The 23,776-nt window shown below is 46.4% G+C and overlaps 12 protein-coding genes across 12 annotated transcripts; 6 read left to right on the top strand and 6 right to left on the bottom strand.

The window, feature by feature from the left end:
• Nucleotides 1–448: 448 nt before the first annotated feature.
• Nucleotides 449–2,953, top strand: AGABI2DRAFT_67054 (hypothetical protein; the record flags this gene model as incomplete). Its single annotated transcript, XM_006459931.1, has 17 exons — nucleotides 449–642; nucleotides 693–735; nucleotides 789–875; nucleotides 928–1,110; nucleotides 1,158–1,261; nucleotides 1,321–1,324; nucleotides 1,379–1,395; nucleotides 1,450–1,540; nucleotides 1,596–1,615; nucleotides 1,663–1,924; nucleotides 1,979–2,011; nucleotides 2,064–2,351; nucleotides 2,401–2,454; nucleotides 2,505–2,586; nucleotides 2,637–2,690; nucleotides 2,746–2,769; nucleotides 2,823–2,953. The coding sequence occupies 17 exons, from the start codon at nucleotides 449–451 to the stop codon at nucleotides 2,951–2,953; spliced, it is 1,671 nt and encodes a 556-aa protein (XP_006459994.1).
• A 100-nt stretch (nucleotides 2,954–3,053) lies between these two features.
• AGABI2DRAFT_68067 (hypothetical protein) lies at nucleotides 3,054–3,852 on the bottom strand (the record flags this gene model as incomplete). Its single annotated transcript, XM_006459932.1, has 4 exons — nucleotides 3,054–3,301; nucleotides 3,353–3,480; nucleotides 3,539–3,645; nucleotides 3,709–3,852. The coding sequence occupies 4 exons, from the start codon at nucleotides 3,850–3,852 to the stop codon at nucleotides 3,054–3,056; spliced, it is 627 nt and encodes a 208-aa protein (XP_006459995.1).
• Nucleotides 3,853–4,116: 264 nt separating this feature from the next.
• On the bottom strand, nucleotides 4,117–5,410 carry AGABI2DRAFT_116955 (hypothetical protein; the record flags this gene model as incomplete). Its single annotated transcript, XM_006459933.1, has 5 exons — nucleotides 4,117–4,138; nucleotides 4,189–4,441; nucleotides 4,490–5,141; nucleotides 5,190–5,254; nucleotides 5,305–5,410. The coding sequence occupies 5 exons, from the start codon at nucleotides 5,408–5,410 to the stop codon at nucleotides 4,117–4,119; spliced, it is 1,098 nt and encodes a 365-aa protein (XP_006459996.1).
• A 194-nt stretch (nucleotides 5,411–5,604) lies between these two features.
• Nucleotides 5,605–7,469, top strand: AGABI2DRAFT_191772 (ribonucleotide reductase beta subunit). The gene is made up of 6 exons (XM_006459934.1): nucleotides 5,605–5,732; nucleotides 5,785–5,965; nucleotides 6,015–6,079; nucleotides 6,130–6,781; nucleotides 6,832–7,084; nucleotides 7,135–7,469. Exons 1-6 carry the CDS (start codon nucleotides 5,679–5,681, stop codon nucleotides 7,154–7,156), a joined length of 1,227 nt encoding a protein of 408 aa, XP_006459997.1. The 5' UTR covers nucleotides 5,605–5,678; the 3' UTR covers nucleotides 7,157–7,469.
• A 2,314-nt stretch (nucleotides 7,470–9,783) lies between these two features.
• Nucleotides 9,784–10,230, top strand: AGABI2DRAFT_191773 (hypothetical protein; the record flags this gene model as incomplete). The annotated part of the gene is made up of 1 exon (XM_006459935.1): nucleotides 9,784–10,230. A coding segment is annotated over exon 1 (408 nt), but the record flags the coding sequence as incomplete, so codon positions are not given.
• A 1,297-nt stretch (nucleotides 10,231–11,527) lies between these two features.
• AGABI2DRAFT_191774 (hypothetical protein) lies at nucleotides 11,528–12,154 on the bottom strand. Its single transcript, XM_006459936.1, has 3 exons — nucleotides 12,021–12,154; nucleotides 11,877–11,968; nucleotides 11,528–11,818 (listed from the first exon to the last, which is right to left on the bottom strand). Exons 1-3 carry the CDS (start codon nucleotides 12,068–12,070, stop codon nucleotides 11,682–11,684), a joined length of 279 nt encoding a protein of 92 aa, XP_006459999.1. The 5' UTR covers nucleotides 12,071–12,154; the 3' UTR covers nucleotides 11,528–11,681.
• Nucleotides 12,155–12,245: 91 nt separating this feature from the next.
• Nucleotides 12,246–14,638, top strand: AGABI2DRAFT_202561 (hypothetical protein; the record flags this gene model as incomplete). The annotated part of the gene is made up of 12 exons (XM_006459937.1): nucleotides 12,246–12,496; nucleotides 12,553–12,631; nucleotides 12,698–12,713; nucleotides 12,769–12,946; nucleotides 12,999–13,152; nucleotides 13,205–13,276; nucleotides 13,331–13,583; nucleotides 13,643–13,788; nucleotides 13,867–14,003; nucleotides 14,062–14,159; nucleotides 14,219–14,294; nucleotides 14,359–14,638. Exons 1-12 carry the CDS (start codon nucleotides 12,297–12,299, stop codon nucleotides 14,636–14,638), a joined length of 1,689 nt encoding a protein of 562 aa, XP_006460000.1. The 5' UTR covers nucleotides 12,246–12,296.
• A 240-nt stretch (nucleotides 14,639–14,878) lies between these two features.
• Nucleotides 14,879–16,604, bottom strand: AGABI2DRAFT_116961 (hypothetical protein; the record flags this gene model as incomplete). Its single annotated transcript, XM_006459938.1, has 13 exons — nucleotides 14,879–14,901; nucleotides 14,955–15,034; nucleotides 15,094–15,350; nucleotides 15,404–15,437; nucleotides 15,490–15,793; nucleotides 15,853–15,861; nucleotides 15,908–15,955; nucleotides 16,008–16,131; nucleotides 16,180–16,228; nucleotides 16,281–16,413; nucleotides 16,461–16,467; nucleotides 16,517–16,534; nucleotides 16,581–16,604. The coding sequence occupies 13 exons, from the start codon at nucleotides 16,602–16,604 to the stop codon at nucleotides 14,879–14,881; spliced, it is 1,110 nt and encodes a 369-aa protein (XP_006460001.1).
• Nucleotides 16,605–16,645: 41 nt separating this feature from the next.
• On the top strand, nucleotides 16,646–18,608 carry AGABI2DRAFT_191776 (hypothetical protein). Its single transcript, XM_006459939.1, has 7 exons — nucleotides 16,646–16,811; nucleotides 16,862–16,917; nucleotides 16,971–17,172; nucleotides 17,231–17,327; nucleotides 17,383–17,738; nucleotides 17,791–17,817; nucleotides 17,874–18,608. Exons 1-7 carry the CDS (start codon nucleotides 16,761–16,763, stop codon nucleotides 18,384–18,386), a joined length of 1,302 nt encoding a protein of 433 aa, XP_006460002.1. The 5' UTR covers nucleotides 16,646–16,760; the 3' UTR covers nucleotides 18,387–18,608.
• Nucleotides 18,609–18,740: 132 nt separating this feature from the next.
• AGABI2DRAFT_191777 (hypothetical protein) lies at nucleotides 18,741–19,902 on the bottom strand. Its single transcript, XM_006459940.1, has 5 exons — nucleotides 19,747–19,902; nucleotides 19,632–19,690; nucleotides 19,182–19,571; nucleotides 19,065–19,126; nucleotides 18,741–19,004 (listed from the first exon to the last, which is right to left on the bottom strand). Exons 1-5 carry the CDS (start codon nucleotides 19,853–19,855, stop codon nucleotides 18,914–18,916), a joined length of 711 nt encoding a protein of 236 aa, XP_006460003.1. The 5' UTR covers nucleotides 19,856–19,902; the 3' UTR covers nucleotides 18,741–18,913.
• Nucleotides 19,903–19,943: 41 nt separating this feature from the next.
• On the bottom strand, nucleotides 19,944–22,182 carry AGABI2DRAFT_191778 (hypothetical protein). Its single transcript, XM_006459941.1, has 11 exons — nucleotides 22,087–22,182; nucleotides 22,015–22,039; nucleotides 21,744–21,961; nucleotides 21,552–21,685; nucleotides 21,396–21,497; nucleotides 20,947–21,343; nucleotides 20,733–20,891; nucleotides 20,329–20,675; nucleotides 20,186–20,271; nucleotides 20,054–20,117; nucleotides 19,944–19,999 (listed from the first exon to the last, which is right to left on the bottom strand). Exons 1-6 carry the CDS (start codon nucleotides 22,148–22,150, stop codon nucleotides 21,314–21,316), a joined length of 573 nt encoding a protein of 190 aa, XP_006460004.1. The 5' UTR covers nucleotides 22,151–22,182; the 3' UTR covers nucleotides 19,944–19,999; nucleotides 20,054–20,117; nucleotides 20,186–20,271; nucleotides 20,329–20,675; nucleotides 20,733–20,891; nucleotides 20,947–21,313.
• A 97-nt stretch (nucleotides 22,183–22,279) lies between these two features.
• Nucleotides 22,280–23,772, top strand: AGABI2DRAFT_191779 (hypothetical protein). Its single transcript, XM_006459942.1, has 3 exons — nucleotides 22,280–22,436; nucleotides 22,491–22,522; nucleotides 22,576–23,772. The coding sequence occupies exons 1-3, from the start codon at nucleotides 22,283–22,285 to the stop codon at nucleotides 23,686–23,688; spliced, it is 1,299 nt and encodes a 432-aa protein (XP_006460005.1). The 5' UTR covers nucleotides 22,280–22,282; the 3' UTR covers nucleotides 23,689–23,772.
• Nucleotides 23,773–23,776: the final 4 nt, after the last annotated feature.

Genomic DNA, 23,776 nt, shown 5'->3' on the forward strand with positions numbered 1-23,776 from the left:
CGTTTATGATTGTCCTCGTGGAACTCCTCACATTTAGTTTTGGTGTCGTAATTCAACTAAGTAAAGTGCAACTTGTAAGCGTTCGGCTAAGAAGGGAGGCATGACCGGATGACCTCACCTATACCCTCATCTTATCTTATGGGATATATAATTCACCATATATTCTTTTCGATTTAAATGTTCGCGTGATTGTGCATATCTAACGGCAGTCAATGGGTGCCGTATGGAGGCCATAATGATCTAACGATGTTATAACGGCTTTGAGTTGGCGGGCAAGAACTCCATGACTCCACAGTACGCTGCCGATCACCACGCTTTCCACCACACATTTTTAGATTGCCACCACACGTCCCATCACCGCCGGGGAGTTTATGAACCCTTGGAGAATAAGTTCCTACATATAAATGGCTCGCTAATCGAAATTCATGAGATTCCTTCCACTTCAACCATGTCTGAGAAGCCTAGCGCTGATGCTATCGCATTGGGTGATTCGGAAAAGTCCATCGCCCCCCTTCGCTATTCCCCCGACGTAGCCTCTGAGCAGTTCAAGCAGGAAGTAGAATCAAATAGATCTTCCCTGCGAGGGCGAAACTTGACATGGGCCATTGCCTTCGTAACTGGCACTGGGTTTACGCTTTTCGGGTACGTATGAAGCCTGTTACTTGACGCGAAGCCCCAATTTTCGACCACAGATATGACCAAGGTGTTATGTCCGCGCTACTGACTGCCAATCAAGTGAGAATCTTTGTCGCAATTTTACCGAAGTCAACTTCTGATGCTCCATCAAGTTCGAGAAAGTTTTTCCTCAGGTGGTGGTTGGCCCTGGGCAGCCTCCTAACCATGCTACCCTGCAGAGCCTCTTGGTGGCAATCTATGTTAGCAGTTTCAGATCATGTCGAGGATACGTACTAAACATACAACTGACAGGAACTAGGGTGCCTTGCTGGAGCACTGTCTAATTTATGGATTGGCGATAGACTAGGTCGGAGGCGGACGATCATCCTTGGAGGTGTCGTTATGATCATAGGAGCTATACTTCAAACAGCTTCCTACAGCTATTCCCAAATGCTCGTAGCTCGAGTGATCACAGGGCTAGGAAACGGATTAAATGTGGGTTGATCAATCTTGAGCTAAGAAGGTCGCTAAAAGCAGGCTAGACGTCTACTGTCCCATCTTACCACGCAGAATGTTCACCGGCCGCGAAACGAGGAGCCTTGATCATGATTGAAGGAAGCTTGATCACATTTGGTATCATGGTATCGTGAGTCACATTGTCTGGCAGTTGATAATCGGTGTATTGACCACGTTCTCTACTTTAAGATATGTAAGTTAAGACGTTGTCAAGCATTCTATCCACTCACGATAATCAATCTTCTAGTGGATTGATTTTGCATTGTGAGTTTACTTGACCTGAAATTCTGTGTGTCACTGATGACATTCGACGTTCAGGTTCTGGGCGAAAGGAAGTTCTGCACAATGGAGGGTTCCCATCGCACTGCAAATAATTTTCGCATTAATTATGATTATCTTCATTAATTTCGTGAGTTTATCACCATCTCTACCTATCATCAGCTTTTCAACGTTTCTGAGCGCAGCTTCCTGAATCCCCGCGATGGTACGCTCGGACCTATGACTTCGTTCAGTTGCTAAGCGATCGTATAGGCTTCTGAAGACTGGGCAATCTGCGCGAGCGATGGCCGTCATCTCCGACCTCGAGGATAAGTCGATAATGGATCCAGATGTCCAGCAGACATTCCATGCCATCAAGGAAGCCGTCGAGTTAGAGGAAGGCACGAGTATCGACGAAGCAGACGGCAAGCGCCACCCTGCAGGAAAAGCTTCTTTGAGGGAGCTCTTTACCAACGGGCGTAGCCAGAATTTCAGGCGAGTTGCTCTTGGGGTCGTCATACAGTGCTTCCAACAGGTGCGTCCTTTCAATATCCTCCCAAGGTACAGAAAAAGACATCGAATTGGCTAGATAACTGGCATTAATATCATCACCTATTACGCTGTAAGTCCGTCGTAAAAGTTATTCCTCTCACCGTCATTAAAAGAGAGATCAGACTATCTTGTTCGAGAATCTCGGCATCTCGGATGTTAAATCGCGCATAATTGCAGCATGCAATGGAACTGAATATTTCCTGGCGTCCTTTATTGCTATTGCACTGATCGAGCGTGTAGGAAGACGAAAATTAATGTTCTTCGGGTCGGTGGGGCAGACTATTACTATGATCCTCCTTGCGATTCTGGGAAGCATCGACAACTCTGCTGCCAATGTCATCAGTGCAATATTGCTGTTTGTCTTCAACTCCTTCTTTGCTGTGGGATGGCTTGGAATGACCTGGTTATATGTGAGCAACATGAGAATAGGATTGAGCAGCTGATGGATCTTTTCAACAGCCTGCAGAAATTGTAGGTCTTCGCATGAGGGGACCCGCCAATGCGCTCTCGACGGTGAGTGATAGACACATCACATCACGGACAGTTCACAGATTTCGGCATAGGCAAGCAACTGGACGTTCAATTTCTTAGTCGTGATGGTCACCGGCCCGTCTTTCGAAAGTATTTCATGGAAAACTTACATTGGTATGACAACATACTATGTCAATCGGACACCCAAGCTCATCATGATACAGTTTTTGCGTCTTTGAATGCTTTCATTATTCCATGTGTATATTTCTTCTTCCCAGGTATGTGGAACATCGGTCACTGTGGATACACACACCTGAACAATTGCTTGAACAGAAACGGCTGGGAGATCACTCGAAGGTATGTGGGAGGTAGCCGATTGTCTTTGCAAAATATAATAACCAGGATGGCAGATATGGATGTTATATTCGCCCTCGCGCATCTCGAGGGAGTTTCTCCAGTCGCTGTCTCTTTGCGCAAGGATATACCTGCAGTAGGAACCCCCGAAGCTGACCGCATACTCGGAGTCACTAATGTTGATTAATCAAGGTAAAAAAAAATCGGAAATGAAATGATAGATAGATGTTACCGCTACTTATATGTCACTTAACGTGAAAAAAGGCTACATCTGTCGCGAATCTCTGTTAATAAGTGTCGGCATCGACATTGTAAGGACGCCCAATCTTGACTCTCGCACGACGTGCTTTCGCTCTTTGGATGGCGTCCTTGGCATGCCTGTAGGCGGGTCCAGTACAGTTTATGGGTATGCTGGGCTCTATGAGTGGGCCATAGCGTTCGGGGGGCCAGAGAATGCGGGTGAGTTTAGATTCTATGAGAGCCGCCGGTATGGGTCCATATAAATTACTATCGTCCGAGCGGAACGACTCGTCGCCTGGAACAATGAGCAATTGAAATGTAAAATTTAGGGTAACAAAAAGCACACCTTCTACCCAGACGTGGCCTTGGGGGACCTTAACCTCTGGCTCCGGGCAAGGTGGTCGCGTCTTCACAGTATCTCCCGCTACTGCAAGTATGCGCTTGATGATAATACGCTTAGGGTTATTCGGACACCTTTCAGGTTATTAGACCTTCTCCGGAGCCCCAGTCTGACAACGAGCAGATGTCGTACCGCAACGTCACAATGTCCTCCCGGTTATAGTCGTGAAGAGTATGAATAGAATAACGATCGAATAAACATATATCATTCCATGCAGAAGAATCCGGACTAAGCGTTGGCTAGCTGACAGTAAATAGAGGTCAAGCAACGAGGTAAGCATTTTATTGAAACAAAGTGCAAACCTTCATGCTCCCTCCTCTTACTGTGTTGATCTCGTAAAAATGGAGGAGACAGAAGAGCGGTAAAGGTGACCAATAAAGGCATTTGCGTATGAGTTTCGGTTGATTCGATCGAGGGGTGGTTTTAGCAAAGATACTTCTCAACATCTAGAGAACAAGTTGCATCAACCGGCGACTGGCCGCTTTATATATTACTAAACACGTGTACATTCAAACGATGCTTGAAACGGAACGGATTCAGAATGATCTATTATATTAAACTTTTGGATGCAGCAGGAAGTCTATATAGTGAGTGGGGCAACAATACGCGATGATACTCTAGTGACATGAGAGTACTTCTATAGATTATAATGATGATTCAATATTCATTATTTAGTGATAAAGGGATTATGTCGGTCATGCCAGTCGTTTCTAAAAATCGTCTTCTGTAGTACTGGCCACTCGTGAATATGGAGGTTCGACAAAGTAACAACGATAACATACAATATTCTGTGCGTGTGCTTGGATGAAAGTTCAGGAGAGGAATGATTGATATGCGCCCTGGCATATTCAGAGACTCGTTTTTCGAAAAAATTGGCTTTGCCTTGAAGTGAAATCATCTCCATGAAATCGAATGGGTTGGTAGCGTGGTAGTACTTCGCATTGCCAAGGGATACAAGTAAACGGTCTGCAACAAATTCGATATACTGGCACATTAACTTCGAGTTCATACCGATGAGTGCCACCGGCAAGGCATCTGGCAAAGTACATCAGTCGGATTTCATGCGACCTTTGACCAACTTACCTCCGAAAAAGTCTTTTTCTATGGCGACAGCTTCGGTAATGATTTCTAGTACTCGATTTGGGTGCGGTCGTCTCCGGAGATGAGTAAATAACAAGCATGCAAAGTCTGTATGCATTCCTTCGTCCCGAGTGATGAGTTCGTTAGAAAAAGTCAAGCCGGGCATTAATCCACGTTTTTTGATCCAAAAGATGGCGGCAAATGAGCCAGAGAAGAAAACACCCTCAACAGCGGCGAAGGCCACAAGGCGTTCCGCGAACGATAATCCGCGGCTTGATATCCAGCGAAGGGCCCAAACAGCTTTGCGTTTGATGGTAGGGATAGTCTCAACAGCATCAAAAAGGTGTTTCCGTTCGTCTGGATCTTTGATATAGGTGTCTATAAGCAGGGAGTATGTTTCCGAGTGTATGTTTTCCATCATGATCTGGAAACCGTAGAAGCATCGAGCTTCCGCGACCTGAACTTCATTTGAAAATCTTTCGACGAGGTTTTCGTTGACTATACCGTCGGACGCAGCGAAGAAAGCCAGAATATGGGAGATAAATCGGCGCTCATCTTTGTTGAGTCGGTATGCCCAGTCTGTGATGTCATGAGACAGATCTATCTCCTCCACGGTCCAGAAAGAAGCTTGGGCTTTTTTGTAATAACGCCATATCTAGAAGATTGCTGGCTAGACCGCTTGATAGCCGTGACAACAACGTACCTCTGGGTATTGTATTGGGAAAAGAACGAAGCGACGCTGAGATTCCTTTAATAATGGTTCTTGTTCTATACAGTGGGGGGTAAGACACAGAAATTCCGCTCAGAGATAGTGGTACCTTCGGGCAAATCAACATCTCCGACAAAGCGCTGTGTCGACAAGCCATTACAGTTGGCAGCACTACGTTGCTCTGAGCTTGGGCACGAGTGCGAATTTACATTCATGGATTCCGGAGACAAGGCGCCATGGAGCGGAAGGCGTGAAGATGTCCGACGCTCCGATCCCGATAATCACGTGATTAAACTCAATGCTGAGTCATGCGCATGTCGCTTCGCATCCGAAAGAACGTCGTCAACCTGTGCAAATAACGCGAACGCGACCCGTGTTGAAAACAGAACAAACATGAGCACACGTTCAACAGCCCAACGCGTATAAAAACCGTCGGGATTCGGCTTTGTTTCTGCGCCTTTGACTCTTTTGTTCAATATACTCATGGCTACCTTCATCACCCGCGCCGCTTCTCCTGCTCCGACGCCCAGCAAAAAGGTTAGTTCCATAATTGCAAGGCGTCAGTGCTCGTGATTCATGTTTGCCTTAGGCTGCGGCTGCCCTCGCTGCCTTCTCGTTCGAGTCGTCAAACAAGTTCTCTAACAAGACTACTGTTCACCTCATCGATGATGAGCGCCAGCCCGATTCTCCTGATACTATTGGGGATGCTGAAGACGACTCCCTAAGCGAACTTCGTAGCAAGTTCGTAGGTGAAGTTGACTTACCAGAGAGTGTGTTCATTTAACTATGTTTGTTACCATTGTTTTAACATTTAACTAGGCGACGAACCTCTACTCAAGGACTCGCGTCGTCGTTTCGTCCTCTTTCCCATTCAATATCCTGAGGTACATTTCCTTCTTTGTTTATACACGACCCCTTTTTGATCCCTTTATAGATCTGGCAGATGTACAAAAAAGCCGAAGCCTCCTTCTGGACTGCTGAAGAAATGGACCTATCCAAGGACCTGCACGACTGGACCAATCGAATGAATGACAATGAACGACATTTCATTTCCCATGTTCTCGCCTTTTTTGCTGCTTCGGATGGTATTGTCAACGAAAACCTGATTGAAAGGTTTTCTAACGAAGTTCAAGCCGCTGAAGCGCGTTGCTTCTATGGTTTCCAAATTATGATGGAAAACATTCATTCCGAAACGTATTCCCTTCTCATTGATACCTATATCAAGGACCCCGTCCAACGCGATTACCTTTTCGACGCTATTGAAACCATTCCTTGCATCAAGCGTAAAGCTGAGTGGGCCCTAAAATGGATCTCCGACAAGCGCTCTACCTTTGCGGAGCGCCTCATCGCCTTCGCGGCAGTAGAGGGCATTTTCTTCTCCGGATCGTTTGCTTCTATCTTTTGGATGAAGAAACGTGGTCTCATGCCCGGGCTCACTTTCTCCAACGAACTCATCAGCCGTGATGAAGGAATGCACACCGATTTTGCCTGCCTCCTCTTTAGCCATCTCAAGCGCCGTCCTCATCCTGAGGTGGTCAAGGCAATTATCACAGAAGCTGTCGTTATTGAGCAAGAATTCCTGACTGGTATGTTCTATCCGTAATTTCATTGCTTCGGAAGCTGATTATTTTGTCAGACGCCCTACCAGTCAAACTCATTGGCATGAACGCTGAACTAATGTGTCAATACATTGAGTTTGTTGCAGATCGTCTGCTGGTGGCGCTCGGCAATGAGAAACTTTACAACAAAACCAATCCTTTCGACTTCATGGACATGATCTCCCTTCAAGGGAAAACGAACTTCTTTGAAAAACGTGTGTCGGACTACCAGAAGGCTAATGTTAGTCACTCGACTTCGACAGAGTCAACACAGCCATCAGGGAAAACTTTGTGAGTAATCAGCGCGATTTCTCAGCCTTCTTTACTGACTTCAGATTTAGCACCATTGATGAGGACTTCTAGATTGTGATATTCTGTCCGTGGCGTGCTGTTCATGGATGTCGTCGATATATTTGCATTATTATAACCCCCATTCATCGATAACCCTTGTAATTATACATGTGTATAGCAACTTATTTAATGTAATGTAATAGATTTCCAGCAATCATGATTAAATGTAGGCCTAACATTGATCGTTACCTAAAAGCTCGAGCTTTTCTGAGTTATTGAGCGTGAAAATGGCAACAACCCTTTCAAGCCCCATCCACGCCCCACTTAAAGAACGCAATACATGAGTGTCGCTAAACTCCAAGCATTTTCTCCACCCTTCAGGACTATGTCAAGAGCGCCACAATGTCAGTTGATACTGCAGAAAGAAAAAGTTCAGCTTCATACCTACAATTGGATGAGAATTAACATTGCTGATATCGAACAAGCTGTTGACCACGTACAGGACCGGGCATCTGAGTAAAAGAAAGGGCGTCGTGCGTCAGATCATACGTGTCGGGATCCTGCAAGGCACCGGAGTGTTTCTCAATTTGATATTCCACAGCTTCTGGATCCTAAAGTGAATGCTCGCCTTCGGCCTTGGGATATAACAATGACCTGCACCCTCGACACTTCTCAGTCGGTCCCAAAGTGAGGCTGCTTGGATTTCAAGAATAAATCAGCGAACCTGATGCACTGTAGTGACTGTACACATACCTCTAGCTTAGACTGGGATTGGGATGTTTCTTCTCGAATTTCGAGCAATAGATCTTCTGCTTCTACATTCATGAAATCGATAACAATATTCGCCATAAGCATTGCCTCAGATGTTAAGAAAGCAGATAGTACCTATCTAGATCCTCACGCTTCATAGACCGGTACAGAGGGGGTTGGTAGGCAGTTTGACATGAATTTTTTCAACATTTTAGATCTGAGGGGTGTTCAAGTCAGAAAGAGGATTCTAATTGGATTTTCTTTGCAAACTTACCCTGAGGTTGACAGAAATACATATCCTTCATCAGGAATTCCGGTAAGCTCTGCGTCAGAATTGTTGGCACTTGATGTCTCTGAAACGGAGAAAACATTGTTCGAGCTGTCGTTCGTCGCGCTTCTCATCATTGATTGGCTGTAATGGCTTTAAAGGACAAGAACCTAAACATACAATGGTTCTGTGTCTGTATCGGAAGACTAATTAGCTGTCGTGCTGTACTGGCTAAGACTGGCTGCACATGAGCCTGCTACAGTAATAAGCGTTGAAGCGGTTGCATTTTTGGACCATTCTTGTTGGATTCGCCCCATATTACTGATTGTCATTGAGGGGTGTTGTTCAGCTTAAGGCGATAATTGGCACGCAAAAACAGCCCTCTCGATGTGGGAGGTATGCCGACGCATTTGAGAACTTGGCAATCTTCCTGACAGATACCAAGACAAAGCACCTCATTGCTCAATGCTAAGGTGCTTTTTCAGGTACGCGACTTCCCAGTCACAGATTCTGTACCTCTGCGGGCGTCAAGCTTTACGAGGTCATAGTTCGTCATTCCGAGGAGAGGTGATAAGTCGCTTTGAAATTGACATGTGAATGTTGGGTGAATGAATCTTGAAAGTTTGCCAAGTAGTACAAAGTCCGCGACGCACAAACCTTCTATAATATTAAGCTAACGCCTATGAATGTCAATGTGCTCTTGACTAATTGGGTTACAACGCACCTCCGTCGAGAGAAAGGGGAAGTCTAGACGTCGACGGATCAGGCGCATAATCAACGTCGGCGTGTAGCATATGAATCGATCATTCGTTTGACCGCGTGTCGACGACAAAGTGTTCACACAAAGCCCGAGTCGATCATTCCATTGTGTATGATTGGATCGGACTGTTAATTCTGATTGTCGGTTAAGGGTAAGGCGACAGAAGTAATCATCTGGTCTCACGCGTTGACTGAGCAGGCACCGAGTGTCATTGGATGAGAGATAATACTGTATTCAGACCATAGGAACGTCGTTGTTATCATTATCGGTGAGAGCGTAGATTCGGGGCATGTTGTTTAGGTGGTGATTTCGAGGGCAAGTGCCTCGACGAGAACGGGGAGGGTGAGAAGCTTGCCTGTGATCATGCATAACATTTGACCGTTCTATGACATGCCACATCACAACAGTGCCAACTTGAACTTCAAAGTTCAAACTGAACATTGCTCTCAAACTCATCAACACAACACTCCTTCCTTGGCGCATGATTCATTGCACAGTCTGGTGTTAGACTCCATGGCCCTTTCCAAACTCCTTCTATGCACAGATATGGAACGCATCATGGACTTCTTTACCTGTTGAAAACACGGTTCTATGCTCCTCACGGTTGCTCGTAAAGCAAATGGTCACCAAACAGTCTCTTAGACACCTCCTGAAAAGAGAGGGCGCCATTTGCCGATGGTGGCATATTGATACATCCTCGGTGCTAAGAGGGAAGAGGACGATCTATTATAACCCTGCCTTCTCTCTCGCATCTAAGATTGCTGTATCTACGATGCAGGGGCAGATCACCGTCTCAATCTTCCTGTTCTCAGGCAAGTAAATAGGCTGAAGACGTTGTCAGAAGGTTTGGCCCATCATCAATACGGGGTCTTAAAGCCAGTCTCGGGCTGGTCGTCTATCTTATACCCGCAGTCTCCCTTACATCAAAATACGCTGGCACATCACCCCGCGCCCCTTCATGAAGTCGGTTGCTTTTTTTCGTAATTCGTGGAAAAAGAGAAGCAAGGACAGCAAGGCGACAAAGCAGAAAGAGAAGTCTCCGATGGAAGAAACAATGGCTGTGAGTGCACCATGCACTCCTGCTACTGCGATTTTCGGTCCTGTCGACCATGACCTACCACTCCTTTTACCTGCTCATCGGATACGCTCTCAGTCTGAGGAAGTTATTAAAGCACCTCCAATACCCATCAACGGGGATATCAGTTCTGACGACAGGGGGAGTGTTTGTTCCCTCGTGGATGAGGATATCGCCATGCCCTCTGCCCCCATTCTTGATTGCGGATGCTATCCGCGCGCGGACCTTGCCCATAATCCTCCAAAGAACGTTTCTGATGGTCTGTCTAACCTGAATATGCATCCTCCAATGTCAGGAAAGCAGCCTAGATCAACCAGAGACTCGCCACCGGTTCGACCTCCTCGACCCCCTCCACTTAATTTGCTTCCTACCGCAAAGAAGCGGCCCGTCAATACGGACACTTCACCTCGCCTCGGGACAAATCGCCCGGTTGCATCTAAGCCTTGTGCTATCAAATCTGTGGATTTGATCGCGACGCCCTACCGTTCACCGAAGGATTCTCAAAGGAGGTCAGGAGACCGAGAACGACCCAGTCAATCCTCAGGTACAATCACTCCTAGAATTTGTGCACCTGATGGCGGTCATCCCAATCCACAATGGGACGCATTGCGTGGTATGAATATGGCAGCGAACCTTCCGCGCCCCCAACCAAATAGTTATCTTCCCGTCATGGCTTCCCCTCGTATTGCACAAACATTGGTAGATCTGTCTGATCCTCCTACAAGGCGATGCTTGTATCGGAATGGCTTGCATACTTCATCTACGCCACATTTACTTCCCCGAGATGAAGAACTGCTAAGTGTTCCTCCACTTCCTTCCAATTCGCGCAGCAGACAAGCGTACGATGATGTGTCGGCTGTCTCGCTTTCATCGTTCCCTACTCCCCCTCAAACCCCTCTTTTTACTAGAAGGAAGATTGCTAAAATTCTTGCATTACGTCCCGCTTCTCCATCTCTCAGCAGTCCTTTACCCATCTCGCCGGTATTGACTTCTGACCACACGCCACTTGTCACACTCAAAACATCGCGTCCTAATACATCACTTTACCAATCCAAATCCTATTCTTCACTGCCCCGCCATTCTTCTTCACGCGGAGTTCCTCCGTTATTGTTCGATCCTCCGTTGACGCCACTGCCAACGCCTCCGACATCACCTGGAGCGGAAGCGTTCACACCATCAAATTCCCTGCGGTCGGTCAAGTCAATTAATCAGCTACAATCCAAGTTGCTGCCTCCCATCCCGCCACATACACACCGTGCTACATCCTCAGCACCCGTGAGCGTGCCGGAAGGAAAGCCTTGTATCAAGCAATCGGGACGTTTGGCTCAGTCTCGACCAGCGAAACAGCGTACCTTTCAACCCCCCGTGAGTGGATCAATGAAGTCGCTTGTTTTTGAAACTAATTGATCCCCGATACACCTTAGACTAACCAGTTGAGAGTATCAGATAGCCAAACAGAGTGGGGCTACGCGTTCTAAAGTAGAAGAGACGAATGAAACGACAGGCTAAAGATTGTATGTAAATTATCTATATCGTAGTTAGTGAAAGTTATCGGACAGCCGCTGGCCTCAGCTTTGTAAGATTAGTGTTAGGTAGTTTCGATCACCATACTTGGGTATCGTATAATATACAAATATGATGACACACAGAAGAGATGGAAGGCTGCGCAGGAACCAGACTTTGTATGAAGAGACTAAATGGCGGCGAACCAAGAGAATATCATATAGTGTATAGCGCATAGTAATTACCGGGTTTTCTTTGACTCTGCCTCGGGCTTCGTGGCATTGTCTTTCCTATCTTCAAGCACGGATGTAATGACGTAAGCGACGAGGACGATGTTGGCCGCGACTACCGCCGTGATCGCAGCGAAAGTAGCATTACCTATTTAGTTCATCACTGAGCCATCCGTTTCTTGAGCTGAAACTACAAAGAGACGTACCCTCAAAGACATACTTCAAAGAAGCATAATAAGAGGCGAGAGGCACAGCTCCAAGAGACGCGCTAAAGAATATGAGTTTTGCCAAGATGCCTCTACGGGTAACAGGTTAGCCCTTGCGAGGATATTGGAAACAACGGAACAGACTTGGAAGCGGCCTCCGCTTGCATTCTACCGGCGGCTATCTGTTCACTCATATCAGGTTTTGTGGTCGGGTGCTTCGTTCCGAGGAATGGATGAATTCGCCGAGTGAGTGGACCGGATGTTGGTGGTACACCAGACAAGGATTCGAGAGGAGTGACGCTGTGTCACGTGATTGAGACACGCGATCCGTCGATCGAAGAGAGTACATTCCAAACTTATCACTGACGACTTGTTTTCTGAGCCTTGCTTACCCTCAAGGCTATAGAGTCATTGAGAAATATGTCTAGGGACTCATTATCAGACTCGCATCTCCGCAAGCGCACAGTCTCACAACCCGAGCGAGATCTATCAACCTCGGAGGCAGAGTGTCATAGTCTACCGAAACCTTCGCAAACCTGGTTCAAATGGGACATAGAAAGGGCCGAATGGAATATTCTCATAGTTTCAACTATGCTCAAACTTCTTTTGTATCCCGCATAGTGAGTGTCCGCGGAGGGTGGTCGTGGCTTGTTTCGTATTTTGACGCACAACTTAGTCGTTCGACAGACTTTGAAGTTCATAGAAATTGGTTAGCAATTACCCATACTCTTCCAATATCGAAGTGGTACTATGATGTAAGCACTCATATTGAAATATACTGTAATCTTGGTACTATAAAATTTGTGCGTTTTCTTTGACAGACAACATCAGAATGGAGTACGCATCCTAATTCACCCTTGTTCGGCCCCGGAGTGACCTAAATTATCTCCAGCCTTGGACTACCCACCTTTCTTTGCATACTTTGAGAAATTACTTTCTATCCCAGCCTACTTCGTCGATTCCAGAATTGTGGACCTCAACAACCTCAATTATGGTGGATGGTCCGTTATAGCTTACCAAAGGACGACAGTTATCTTGACCGAATTAGTTTTGGGTGCCGTACTTATCAGGTGAGAGTGTATTTGAGTTGTCCTTAACTATGCTTCAACTCTAGTGGACTAGATTCATTCGGGGCGCCATAGATCCACCCACCCAGCGTATCATCTCCGCTTCCATCTTCTTGCATCCCGGTTTCCTTATCGTCGACCATATGCACTTTCAATATAACGGCTTCCTTTCTGGAATATTGCTGTGGTCAATATACATGGCTCGACAAGTGCGTAGAGCTGTGAAAGTACACTGACTATCCAAATTTGACGTGCTGTTAGGGAAATAAACTAGCTAGCGGCATCCTCTTTGCCGTATTGCTCAATTTCAAGCATATATACATGTATCTCGCAGTACGTCTTTCTCTCAAGCCGAAATCCAATATTACGACTGACGTCACTGTTCAGCCCGCGTATTTTATTTACTTGTTGCGGTCCTTCTGCATGACCCCTTCTGGACAGCCTGAAATTAAGAATTTCGTATCGCTTGCGAATGCTGTCATCGGCGTGTTTTTGGCATCCTTTGGGCCATTTATACTCATGGGACAAATACCTCAAGTTTTGTCGAGGCTCTTCCCTTTCACGCGTGGACTTAACCATGCCTATTGGGCACCTAACTTTTGGGCCTTGGTCACCGCAGCGGACCGTGTTCTTCTCTTCAGTAAGAATTTGATTGTTGTTTTGGTTTTCGTATTTTGACCTATATGTTTCTTCGTATAGTCGCTAATAGAACGGGTTTGAAGATATCGATCAACGAGTCGGGTGTCGCATCGACATCAAGAGGTCTTGTCGGTGATACAATTTTCGCAATCATACCCAATGTGAAGCCTATACACACATTCATTATCACTTTGGCATTCCAACTTGTACGCAAATCAGTTTTCGCCCCAGTCGTTCAAAAATAATTGGAAATTGAGGGATTCAATTTTTGTTCTATTGAATAGGTTGTTTTGGTTAAATTGTGGCGGAATCCGACATACAAGTCCTTTTTGACCGCGCTGACGCTTTGCGGTTATACATCGTTTCTGTTTGGTTGGCACGTCCACGAGAAGGCGGTGTTACTCTTTCTTGTACCTCTGAGGTCTGTAATTGTTCTTTCCAATGCATAATTTACGGATTTTTAACGTCCACTCTTTCAGTTTACTGGCCACAGAACGGCAGGCATATTTTAGAACATTTGTTATATGTAGCGTAGCGGGGGTATTCGGACTTTTCCCTCTCATCTTCACTCCAGGAGGTACAGATCTCGATAATTATCTATCAAGAGACATCAATGACTGATGATAATTGGTTCAGAATCGATTATCAAGGTTCTGTATTCGATATGTTGGTTTGCACTTGTCTATGTTCCTCTACATCGCCAAGTCTATGAGTAAGTCGTCATTTTATCAATTCTCTTTCTTTGACGAAACCCCACATTTTCTTTCTTTTACTAGGTACCCCAGATCACTCGTTTTCGTCGTCATGGATATATTGGAAAAAGTGTACCTCGCAGGATTCCCCTTCCTACTCGTTTTAACAACTCTCATACCCGCATATACAAATCGCCGAGTCAACGAAAAAGTCGATGATAATAATTCAAGAATGGATTTTTTGCCTTTGATGATGACGAGTGTGTATTGTGCGATAGGTATCGTTTGGGGGTATATTAGATTACTGTTTGTGTATTTGAATGAAGAAAAGACGTATCAAGGACAGTTGAGCACTATTCGGTAGAATTTCAAGTCTGTAATGGTTGTTATTTTTTGGGCTAGTACATATCTCATCTAGCGTGTCGAGAGAATTTGAGTTTAGGTCCTCTTAAGTTGACCACTAGCGGAACAAGCCAACGCAAGTTTGAAAGACAGCATAAATACTAACGGCTATTTTGCTGATAGCCAACTTAACGGAGAGTCAAATTGACAATATTATTTTTTGCTTCTGTCTCGGTATGACTATAAACTCCAGATACAAACTCTATCTCTTCGAAATATGGACGACTAGCAAGATACTCGTCAGAACAAGGGCAAACGATAAAAGCATTGACTCATACCATCTTCATCTTCCAAAACATGTTCCAACCCAACTTTTTGTCCACGTGAATGTTTAGCACTCGCACCCCAAACGACAGCACTAAAATAGGAAAGAGTTGCAGCGACACAGGATCAAAGAGAAAATAGAAAAAAACTCACTATTTCATTTGTTTCGCAATCTCTTTGTGAATAGCATTACAGAAATCTTCTATAGAGCATTTATTGCGGCGTAGTACGACTGGTGCAGAATAATCGGGTGCTAGACCGCGTGGTTTGGTGTACACCCGTACGAGGTTGAGTGTCTCCCACATTTTTTCGATAAGCTCGTCGACGTTGAGCCAGTCTTTTGAGGATATAGGGACGGAAAAAGGGATTTTGTAAAGGAGGTCGAGTTCCTCTATTGAGATTGCATCGATCTAGAGGATAATGTAAACGTATTGAATTATGACTGCGGAGCTCGGAAAGTGACCTTGTTGAGAACGTAAAGGGCCGGAATGTATACTCTGTGTGATGGGTTATGAGATGAAATGGCACAAAAAGTAGGAGAGCGCTGACCGGTTTCCTTCGATAACATCGACTATATCATCAGCGGTGGCATTTGGCTCCCTGATAGCTACATCACAATTGCTGAGTTTGTATTCGCTCAAGATAGCCTTGATCTCATCTTGGTCAATATTGGTGAGAGGCACAGTGTTCGTAATTGCGATACCACCCTTCTCCTTCCTGCGGACGGTAATGTTGGGTGGTCGTTTATTGAGACGAATACCGAAGCCTTCAAGCTCGCCCTCGATGACCTTTTTGTCGCCGAGGGGTTTTAGGACATCAAGAACGATGAAGATGAGGTTGCATGTTCGTGCGACTGGTGTAGATGTGTTGATCAAGGTGGTAGTTTGAGGCGGCTCGTATAGAAGGGCGTACCGGCGATGACTGAACGATGTGAGTAAGGTTGCAGGGATGTTGGCGTTGTACATACCTTGTTTACCTCGACCGCGACCGTCGTTGGCGCCTTCGATAATACCGGCTGAGGAACAATGTCAAAAATAGCCATAGCGATAGAACAGAAATGGACGGACGAAGGTCGAGAATCTGAATGGGTGCGCCATGGACTTTTACCGTTCCCGGTACGGTCGTGAGTGTTGTAAAGTCGATCTCGGACACCTCCGAGTGGGTGCCAGTTAATTTTGACATAAGCGTTGACTGCACGGTATAAGTCAACTTTTTGACATCGGCGAGGTGAATTCAAACCTTTCCGACGGAAGGAAAGCCTACGAATCCGACGGAGGCAATACCTGTTCTGAGGAAGGGGTGAGCGAGATTGCGGGGTGATGGAAGCCAATTCAGGATACCTGGCAACATCAAAACCGATACCGCCTCCGCCTCCGCCACTGGCGCCGGTGCCTGAGATGAGCTCTCTCCTGAGTTTTGCGAGCTTGGCCTTGAGCTGGCCGAGATGGTAGCTGGTGGCCTTGTTTTTTTGGGCTGAAGGGAGATCAGTAGACGAGGGGATGGCGGGTTAGATGACGTACTTTTGGCCTGGGGAGGATGAGCTCGGGAGAAGGACAGGGGTAGAAAAGAAGCTTACCATTTCATCTTCGATTTCCTGGGGCAGATGTGAGTGATGCGTACAAATGAATGAAACGACTGACTTTGATTTTCTGGACGGTGGTCATGGTAGAGGAGCGGGAGATGCCGAGCGTGTTTGTTGCGATGGCTTTGTTCTTTCTGACACTGCAACTCACTCTCGCTCACTCACAGTCCTTACCCACGCATGCGACTGGCTCGCCGCGCCTTACAGCCTACACAGTACCCCTCTCCCTCTCCCCACCATGTGTTGCTCAGGTCCCAAGTGGAAGCGTGAAAATGTTCCAGATCACAAGGTTCCTTCCTCCTCTTCTTTGTCTTCTTCTTGTCTTCACGCACCCCCTAGTTTGACTTTATAGACACCCGCGAGTTTGCCGACAATGGCTTTATGATGCGCGCAAAGTTTGTCTCCGTCTCACACACCACACCTCTCTCCTCTGACCCCCGCCCACAAGATATCTATGGCTCTACATCATCGTACTCAAGTCCTTCCTTGTATACGTCTCCGATATTTTCTCAGCTATAACCATGTTAACAACCAAGAACTGGTCAAATGAAATCTTCAAAGAGTGCGCGAGTACAGAGGGTTGTGTCTTCATCCAGTTTGAAATCGGAAAGTGGATTTTCTTCGGTTGTATCATCTTCTCTTTCTTGCTGGTGCGTCAACCCCTGTCCAACATCACTCGACGCTCACCACCCCTGACTCGCTTCACAGCTCGCCTACGAGTCGCGCAAAGCGAAGAAGATCATTGCCAGTCGCGACATCTCCTTTGCCTTTACAAACGTATTGGCCAACAACTATTACTCCCTCCGTTCGTCCTTGGCTCGCATCTTCATCTTAACCCATCCGCTCACCCTTTCTCGTAGGCTCCTATGACCACTTTTGTTTCTTTGACCACATCAGCAACTCCACTAAACTTAGCGACGACTTTGCCTTTTTTGTCTTCTTCACCTTCAAGAGCTGGAAGCGCCTTCTTCTTGCTGATGGCCCCCGCCAAACCATAAACGGCCTCACCCTCTACGCCGTCTATCTCGTCAAAAGGAAGGAACCCGGCAGCTGGTACGACATACCCAAATACTTCAAGGGCAACTCTCTTTCCACCTCGGCTCTTACCGTCACTTCCTTCTTCACCGTTGCCGTCTTTGCCGGTTCATTACTTCTTTTGATCGTCGCTGCAATATGTTACATCCCTCTTTTGCTGCACATCAGAGGTAACCTCAAGGCAAGTTTTTCTCGTCTCTCAATTTTACGCCAAATTTAACGATTTAACGTAGGAATATTGTTGCCACAAAGTCGACAAGGCAAGTATTATTCATCGCCACATCTCGTCATCCTGAAACTGACCCGTTATCTACAGCGTATCGGTGCAATCATGAAACGCAAGAAAAAGGAGCGCCTCGCTGATGCTGCCCGCCTCGCCAAGAAGGAAGCTGAGGGTGACTACTCCCACCTCAAGAATAAGAAAGGCGAAATGGTCGGCAAGCCTCTACCACAGCCCACACTACCCAATCTCAATATCGACGATGATGAAGAGTTCAATGGTGCCAAGGCACGGAGTACACCTGTCCCCAGCATACACACACAAGATTATTATGGGAATGATTATCCTCCTCCCATGCCCCAGTACAATCCGTATTCAAACCATGGTGCCGGATACAATCAGTCTCAGCCGTACTTTGGCTCCGAGCACGCTCTGGCATACGATGATGACAATGATCAAGCGAATCTGGCAGCCTCCGCTGCTCCTATTGCGCGCCAAGGTTACGCCGTACAGCATGATCCATTTGGACGTCCAGCAGGCCATGCACATGATGATCCAGCAGGGTATCATGCAGATAACCCATATATAGGACACGCAAGAGGGTATTGATCTTTCATATCCTCGCTTTTCCATTTCCACTGTGTTATGCTTTTTAACGTGCTCATGATCCATTGTTTTTCGATCTTCACATTTCCTTCACTCCACTAATCGCATCTCACAAAACTCCCGCTTTGGTCCATCCGAACATCTTGGGTTTTTCCGTATTATTCTGTGGTATAAGGATCAACAGACATCTTTATTGAGGCTAACCTATCTTTCCTTTCTATCGTTCCCCGTCGGCCTAATCTTTTCCGCCACAGAGAACTTCGATTCTGCGTTTTCAAAATATCTTCAGTTTCACTCTTTCCACTACTGTCAATACTCGTTTTGCCCTTTTTCTCGCTCGGAGAAGAGCCGGTTTCTCTATTAGTATTTATCTGCGTTCCCATTTAGGTGTTCTCCAACTGTATAACAAAGAATATGGACAATAAATGGGGTTACTACCGAAAGACAGAATAACGATGGGCGTAGTGTAGTGATAAATAGGTATCCAATACGTGTCCAAATACTCATTAAATGAACCAGAAACTCCAAGTTCATCCGCTGAGTTTCTCCCAAACGATGATGATGACGAGGAGCACGAGAACAGCTATGATGGAGTATGTGACCGCACGCTGCTGATACATCCTGTGAGATGTTATGTTTCAACAACAAAATAATGGGGCAGGGAGTGAGCTGTGTTCTGACCTCCGAATCATCGTCTTGAGTTTACTTGATGCTCTGTCAACAGCTGCATCTGCTCTCCATAACTTTTTGGAAATGATATGAGTATAGAAATTACGTGCGGGTGTAGTAATGACTTACCGTCCCTCTGGAGTTCTCAATTTGTTCTCTTTGACCTCTCAAATCTCTCAAGATACCGGCACCTTGCTCTTCAGTCTCAAGTGCAATTCGTTGAGACTCTTGTAATCGTTTGGTCCCATCTTCAAGTATATTCGTACCAGAAAGTAATCTCGACCGATCAGAATACGGGTCGTCAGAATTGTAATACCCGTTTCCGCCATTATTGTCTGGGGAGGAAGAAGAAGAATTAGGGGATTTGGAAAAGAGTTCTGCGCGGGCTAAAGAGGTGCGAGTGTCGATTAAAGATTTTTTGTAGATTGATAAAGAGGATTTGGCGGATTTGAGACGGGAGAGGTAGGTTGTTCGGAGGGATTGAGGGATTCCTTGGATTTCGATTTCCATTTGAGAGACCTGTTGAGGGATATGTTAAAATGATTAACTGGAAATGTGGAAAGGTGTTTTGCTACTAACCATTTCGTCGGCTTCGTCGAGATCCATTTCTACTCTTCGTAAAGTGGCATCTCGATGTTCTATGCAACACAAAAATAAGCGCTGAATAATTAAATGTTATGGGTTTTAAACGTACCGCCAATTTCATTCTTTCCGTTTCCTTCGAGTTTATCTTTTATACCTTCGATGAATTGGAGAAAGTCTTGTTCGTAGGATTCGAAGAGGGCAGTGGGTGAGGTGTCCATTGAGGTAACGCGGGGTTGATTGTGGGATGCGGGAAAGGTGTATGTGTGTGTGGTGTTGTGATTTGATGCTGTGCAGACCTAAGTTGTTTGCCACCGCCACGACCTACGACACACTGCAAGAAACAGCGCAATCATGTCTGGCGCGTATGTTTTATTTTTTTACACACCACACTTTTCAATATACTCATGAGATAATAGTGCTTCATTATACCTGGACCCGTCTATTCGTGACTGGGTACTCTTTCCCATCAGTCTCGTCATGGTCCGTCTTTTCAAATAATGTAAAGACTTTACTCGTGTAACAAACCTGCGCACGTCTTTCGGGTTTAGATTCTAGTGGGAATCCTACGGCATAATGTCTTGTTATTACTCCAGAGCAAACCAAAACCACAGAAACGAGCACAAATTAGAGAACAGTACGTTCCTTCGCCTATACAACACTAACAAAAACCCAACTTGAGCATTAAAAACAGACGCGCCCTCACACGTTCTCAACTCCTACGCACAACATCCCCTCACTCCCCCCTCTCCCCAACCTTCTACCACTCCATCTCCCAAACCCTCAAACAATCCTTCTCCGAAGGCCTCTACCTCAAAGACGGTCCCCCACCCGCAAAGAAAGCCATAACTGCAACTGCGACAACTAAAGATGGTAAACAAGAATCAGACGAAATTGAATTCCCGAAAGCTCCGAGTATGTTTTCTGATCCTGGACAAATGGAAGCTATGATGGGTCAGTTCAAGACTCAAACTGTGGTGATGATTCCACAAATGATTATTATGGGTTGGGTGAATTTCTTCTTTTCGGGATTCGTTGCTAGTGAGTTTTTCAATGTTCGTTTCTTTTTTTTCTCTCTTGTATTAAGTGTATTATTAGTCAAATTACCGTTTCCTTTGACGCTTGGGTTTAAACCTATGATGCAGCGAGGTATATCGACACCTGATATGGACACAAGATGGGTTTCCTCGCTGTCATGGTATTTCCTCAACTTTTTTGGGTTGAATGGCGTGTATCGGTTATTGTTGGGTAACGAGGGCGAGTATTCTGTTTCTCAATGCTTCTTCTTTACTCATAGCATACAATATTCTAGACACTGGCGTGGATTGGCAACAAATGGCTGGTGGTATGCCAAATATGGCCGCGGTGACACCTGGCGTTCCTCAAGATTTCAACAAACTCTTCAAACAGGAGAAAGAAAATCTAGACTTTGATGCGGGATTCTACAAGTGGGTTGGAGAAGACGTCGAAGATCGAGTGCTCAGGAAGTTTGGTAAAGTTTAAACTTCCACCTGTAGTTTCTTAATTATTGGTGTCTTAAAAATTACAGACATTGTCTTTGAAAACCCGAAATCATAAGTTGTACATCATGGACGGTCATCAGTAGCGCAACAGGAAGAACATTAAATAGCCCGAAATAAAGAGGGTATAAGTGACAAGCGAAATGCGACTGTGAACGGCTATACGAGTCCGTCATATAACGATAGGGCCTATGAGGCAAAGTGAACAAATTAGTGCAGATCAGAGAGTATTTGGACACACCTGCACGATTGTAGGGTCTTGCTTGCTTCCCTCGACAAACTCCTCAAATGTAAGTCTCGCGTCTTTGTCCCGGTCCATATTCCTAAATATCTTCTCCACACGCTAAGAAATGCGATAACCATCAAATGGCGCATGCATGCATAACACATAGCTCACCTTCTCTGGCGTATCCTCATCCGTCGGGAGTTTCACCATCTCACCGGTCATCTTATAAATTGATTGTACGATCTGTAGCATTTCGTCGTAGGTGATGGTGCCGTCCTTGTCTATATCGTACAGCTGGAACGCCCCTGTCACGAAGCGGGATTAAAATTATGTTAACTAACGAAGGTAGCAGGGTTGGCGCACATTTAAGCTTTTCATCTAATTGCCCTCGGCTAGTGATACTGAGTGCACAGATGAATTCCTTAAAGTCGATCGTTCCGTTTTTGTTCTCGTCAAAGACATCGAAAACATAATCTGCAAATTCACCGGGATCGCCGAAGGGGAAGAACTGTTTGTATATCCGGGAGAACTCGGTCTTGTTTAGCGTTCCAGAGGGGCAGTCTTTGCGGAAGCCTTTGTACCTGGGGACATGTGATTCGAAGTAGTGCGGACAACATACGGCGAGGCCACCAACCATTGTTGGAGCTCTTTCTTGTCGACTGGATGAAATTAGGACGGGCGAGGGTGGGTGCAGCGAGAGACATACAGTAGGTGTTGTTCTGGAGTTCCTGGAGCTCTTCGGGCCTGAGTTTGCTCTGGGATTTGCCCATGGTGGTTGTAGGGAGAGATGAGAGGGGCGGGGCTGTGCAGCTGGTGGGAGAATATAATATAATAAATTTAGTGCTAATTAATTATTGTATTTATACATGTAGCAGCTCGTGGCTGTTGCCTTTCTCTCTGCGATGTGCTATCCATGCGGCTCCGTCGACCTCTCCGTCAAGCTCTGCCCCATGTGCAAGGTCTTTCCCCACACAAGATGTCCTCACAAGCGGGAAATATGCCGCAACCGCGCCGTTCACCCTCGCTTCGACGTCATGTTCCTCAAGAATGCAGAAGGTAGGTCTATCTAACGCACTCCGCAGCCTCGTGTTCACCCCCGTCCTCAAAAAGTCGACTCCTTTAACGGGTGTGGCTGGTGCAAGGTCGGTCTCTCTCTCTCCTCTCATCCTCCGCTCCTCACCTGTCCCATCCACAGTGGGCCAACTTTCTGCAGCACAAGGTACCCTTAGCAAATAATCAGGGATGGCCAGGCTGCTGTAGAGCCCCACAACCCTCCGAATACAGGTTTATTTCGGTCGTCGACTGGAAAGCAGTTAGCACCGTGCACAATATCCCCATTCCTCCAGACGTCAAAATCATGCTTGATACCATTTCGGCCGCATCGCCGTCCTCTAGACGCTCTACCCCACCTCCTGCCAAGAGTTCTTCCCCAGCTCTGCCTACAAATACGGCGAGGAATTCTCCTCCGCCTAGGCCGTCCACTCTCAACCGCGCTGATTCGTCTTCAAAGGAAAGGCCTTCTGTGGCGTTAGCAATTCCTGGAAAGAACAAGGCAAGTCCGAAGCAGAATGTGGCGGCATTAGGAAGTGTAAGGAGCACGGCTAGTAGTACATCCTCTTCATCACCCAAGTCACATTCGGGATTTGAGATACATCAAAGTCATCGACATCGACAAGCTATACCTGATTTTGGGGAAGCGATAAAGGAGAAGGAAAGGAAAGGTGATACTACAACGAGGTCATCTCCTCCGAATGCCAGCAAGGGTTTGGAGGGAGAAATCGCAGCACCGTTGCCCAGGCGCTTACTCCAATCGAGGAGGAACAGTTCACCCTCTTCAAACGTGAGCGCGTCAAGCAAAGCGGTGGATAAGGTCCAAGACGGACCGGTGCGACGTCGGTCACCTCACGTAACCTCACCTTCAGCTCGTTCAGTAGCTTCTAATGCATCTCTCGGACGTGCGTCGGGGCAGCGCCCATCTCCGCCTATCAGTGGGGAGCCGAAAAAGGACGAAGACAGCAGATCGAGCAGTGGGAGCAGTGATGGACATAGTTCCGGTGGGTCAGGTTCGCTCAGTGATAGCACCGTGACCTCGGACGGGGGGTTCACGGACTACCTTTCGGAAGAGTCAGAGGCGGAGCTGCAGAGACAGGCTGAGGCTCGAGCAGCGCTCCAGGCGCAGAACCAGATTGAGGAAAACGAGTTCAAGGCGGTGAGGCAGAGGCTTGCACATGTGGATTTGCGACCGCCCAAGAGTTGGAGTGCGGCGGGACTGAGGATGGGGATTGCGGCGAGTGGCACGAAGATCTAGTTTTCTCTGTCGTTATTGTCTGCCAGATTTGTTCTCCTCCGTTGGCTGTCTTTGTGCATTATTTGACTTATTTTGATTGCATGGTGTA

Source organism: Agaricus bisporus (assembly GCF_000300575.1).
Source record: "Agaricus bisporus var. bisporus H97 unplaced genomic scaffold AGABI2scaffold_4, whole genome shotgun sequence".
In the NCBI taxonomy this organism is placed as follows: domain Eukaryota; kingdom Fungi; phylum Basidiomycota; class Agaricomycetes; order Agaricales; family Agaricaceae; genus Agaricus; species Agaricus bisporus.

Coding starts and splice junctions, on each gene's coding strand:
- AGABI2DRAFT_191776 (XM_006459939.1), top strand. CDS start 16,761: ATGTGTTGCTCAGGTCCCAAGTGGAAGCGTGAAAATGTTCCAGATCAC. Junction 17,328..17,382: donor CAACAACTATTACTCCCTCC/GTTCGTCCTTGG, acceptor CCTTTCTCGTAG/GCTCCTATGACCACTTTTGT. Junction 17,739..17,790: donor ACATCAGAGGTAACCTCAAG/GCAAGTTTTTCT, acceptor GATTTAACGTAG/GAATATTGTTGCCACAAAGT.
- AGABI2DRAFT_191779 (XM_006459942.1), top strand. CDS start 22,283: ATGTGCTATCCATGCGGCTCCGTCGACCTCTCCGTCAAGCTCTGCCCC. Junction 22,437..22,490: donor GTTCCTCAAGAATGCAGAAG/GTAGGTCTATCT, acceptor GTCCTCAAAAAG/TCGACTCCTTTAACGGGTGT. Junction 22,523..22,575: donor ACGGGTGTGGCTGGTGCAAG/GTCGGTCTCTCT, acceptor TCCCATCCACAG/TGGGCCAACTTTCTGCAGCA.
- AGABI2DRAFT_191777 (XM_006459940.1), bottom strand. CDS start 19,855: ATGGACACCTCACCCACTGCCCTCTTCGAATCCTACGAACAAGACTTT. Junction 19,572..19,631: donor TCGACGAAGCCGACGAAATG/GTTAGTAGCAAA, acceptor ATCCCTCAACAG/GTCTCTCAAATGGAAATCGA. Junction 19,005..19,064: donor CTCAAGACGATGATTCGGAG/GTCAGAACACAG, acceptor AACATCTCACAG/GATGTATCAGCAGCGTGCGG.
- AGABI2DRAFT_191772 (XM_006459934.1), top strand. CDS start 5,679: ATGGCTACCTTCATCACCCGCGCCGCTTCTCCTGCTCCGACGCCCAGC. Junction 5,966..6,014: donor TGAAGTTGACTTACCAGAGA/GTGTGTTCATTT, acceptor ACATTTAACTAG/GCGACGAACCTCTACTCAAG. Junction 6,782..6,831: donor TGAGCAAGAATTCCTGACTG/GTATGTTCTATC, acceptor TTATTTTGTCAG/ACGCCCTACCAGTCAAACTC.
- AGABI2DRAFT_191774 (XM_006459936.1), bottom strand. CDS start 12,070: ATGAGTGAACAGATAGCCGCCGGTAGAATGCAAGCGGAGGCCGCTTCC. Junction 11,969..12,020: donor CAAGCGGAGGCCGCTTCCAA/GTCTGTTCCGTT, acceptor TGTTACCCGTAG/AGGCATCTTGGCAAAACTCA. Junction 11,819..11,876: donor TTTGAAGTATGTCTTTGAGG/GTACGTCTCTTT, acceptor TGAACTAAATAG/GTAATGCTACTTTCGCTGCG.
- AGABI2DRAFT_191778 (XM_006459941.1), bottom strand. CDS start 22,150: ATGGGCAAATCCCAGAGCAAACTCAGGCCCGAAGAGCTCCAGGAACTC. Junction 22,040..22,086: donor ACTCCAGAACAACACCTACT/GTATGTCTCTCG, acceptor AATTTCATCCAG/TCGACAAGAAAGAGCTCCAA. Junction 21,344..21,395: donor AAGACCCTACAATCGTGCAG/GTGTGTCCAAAT, acceptor TTTGCCTCATAG/GCCCTATCGTTATATGACGG.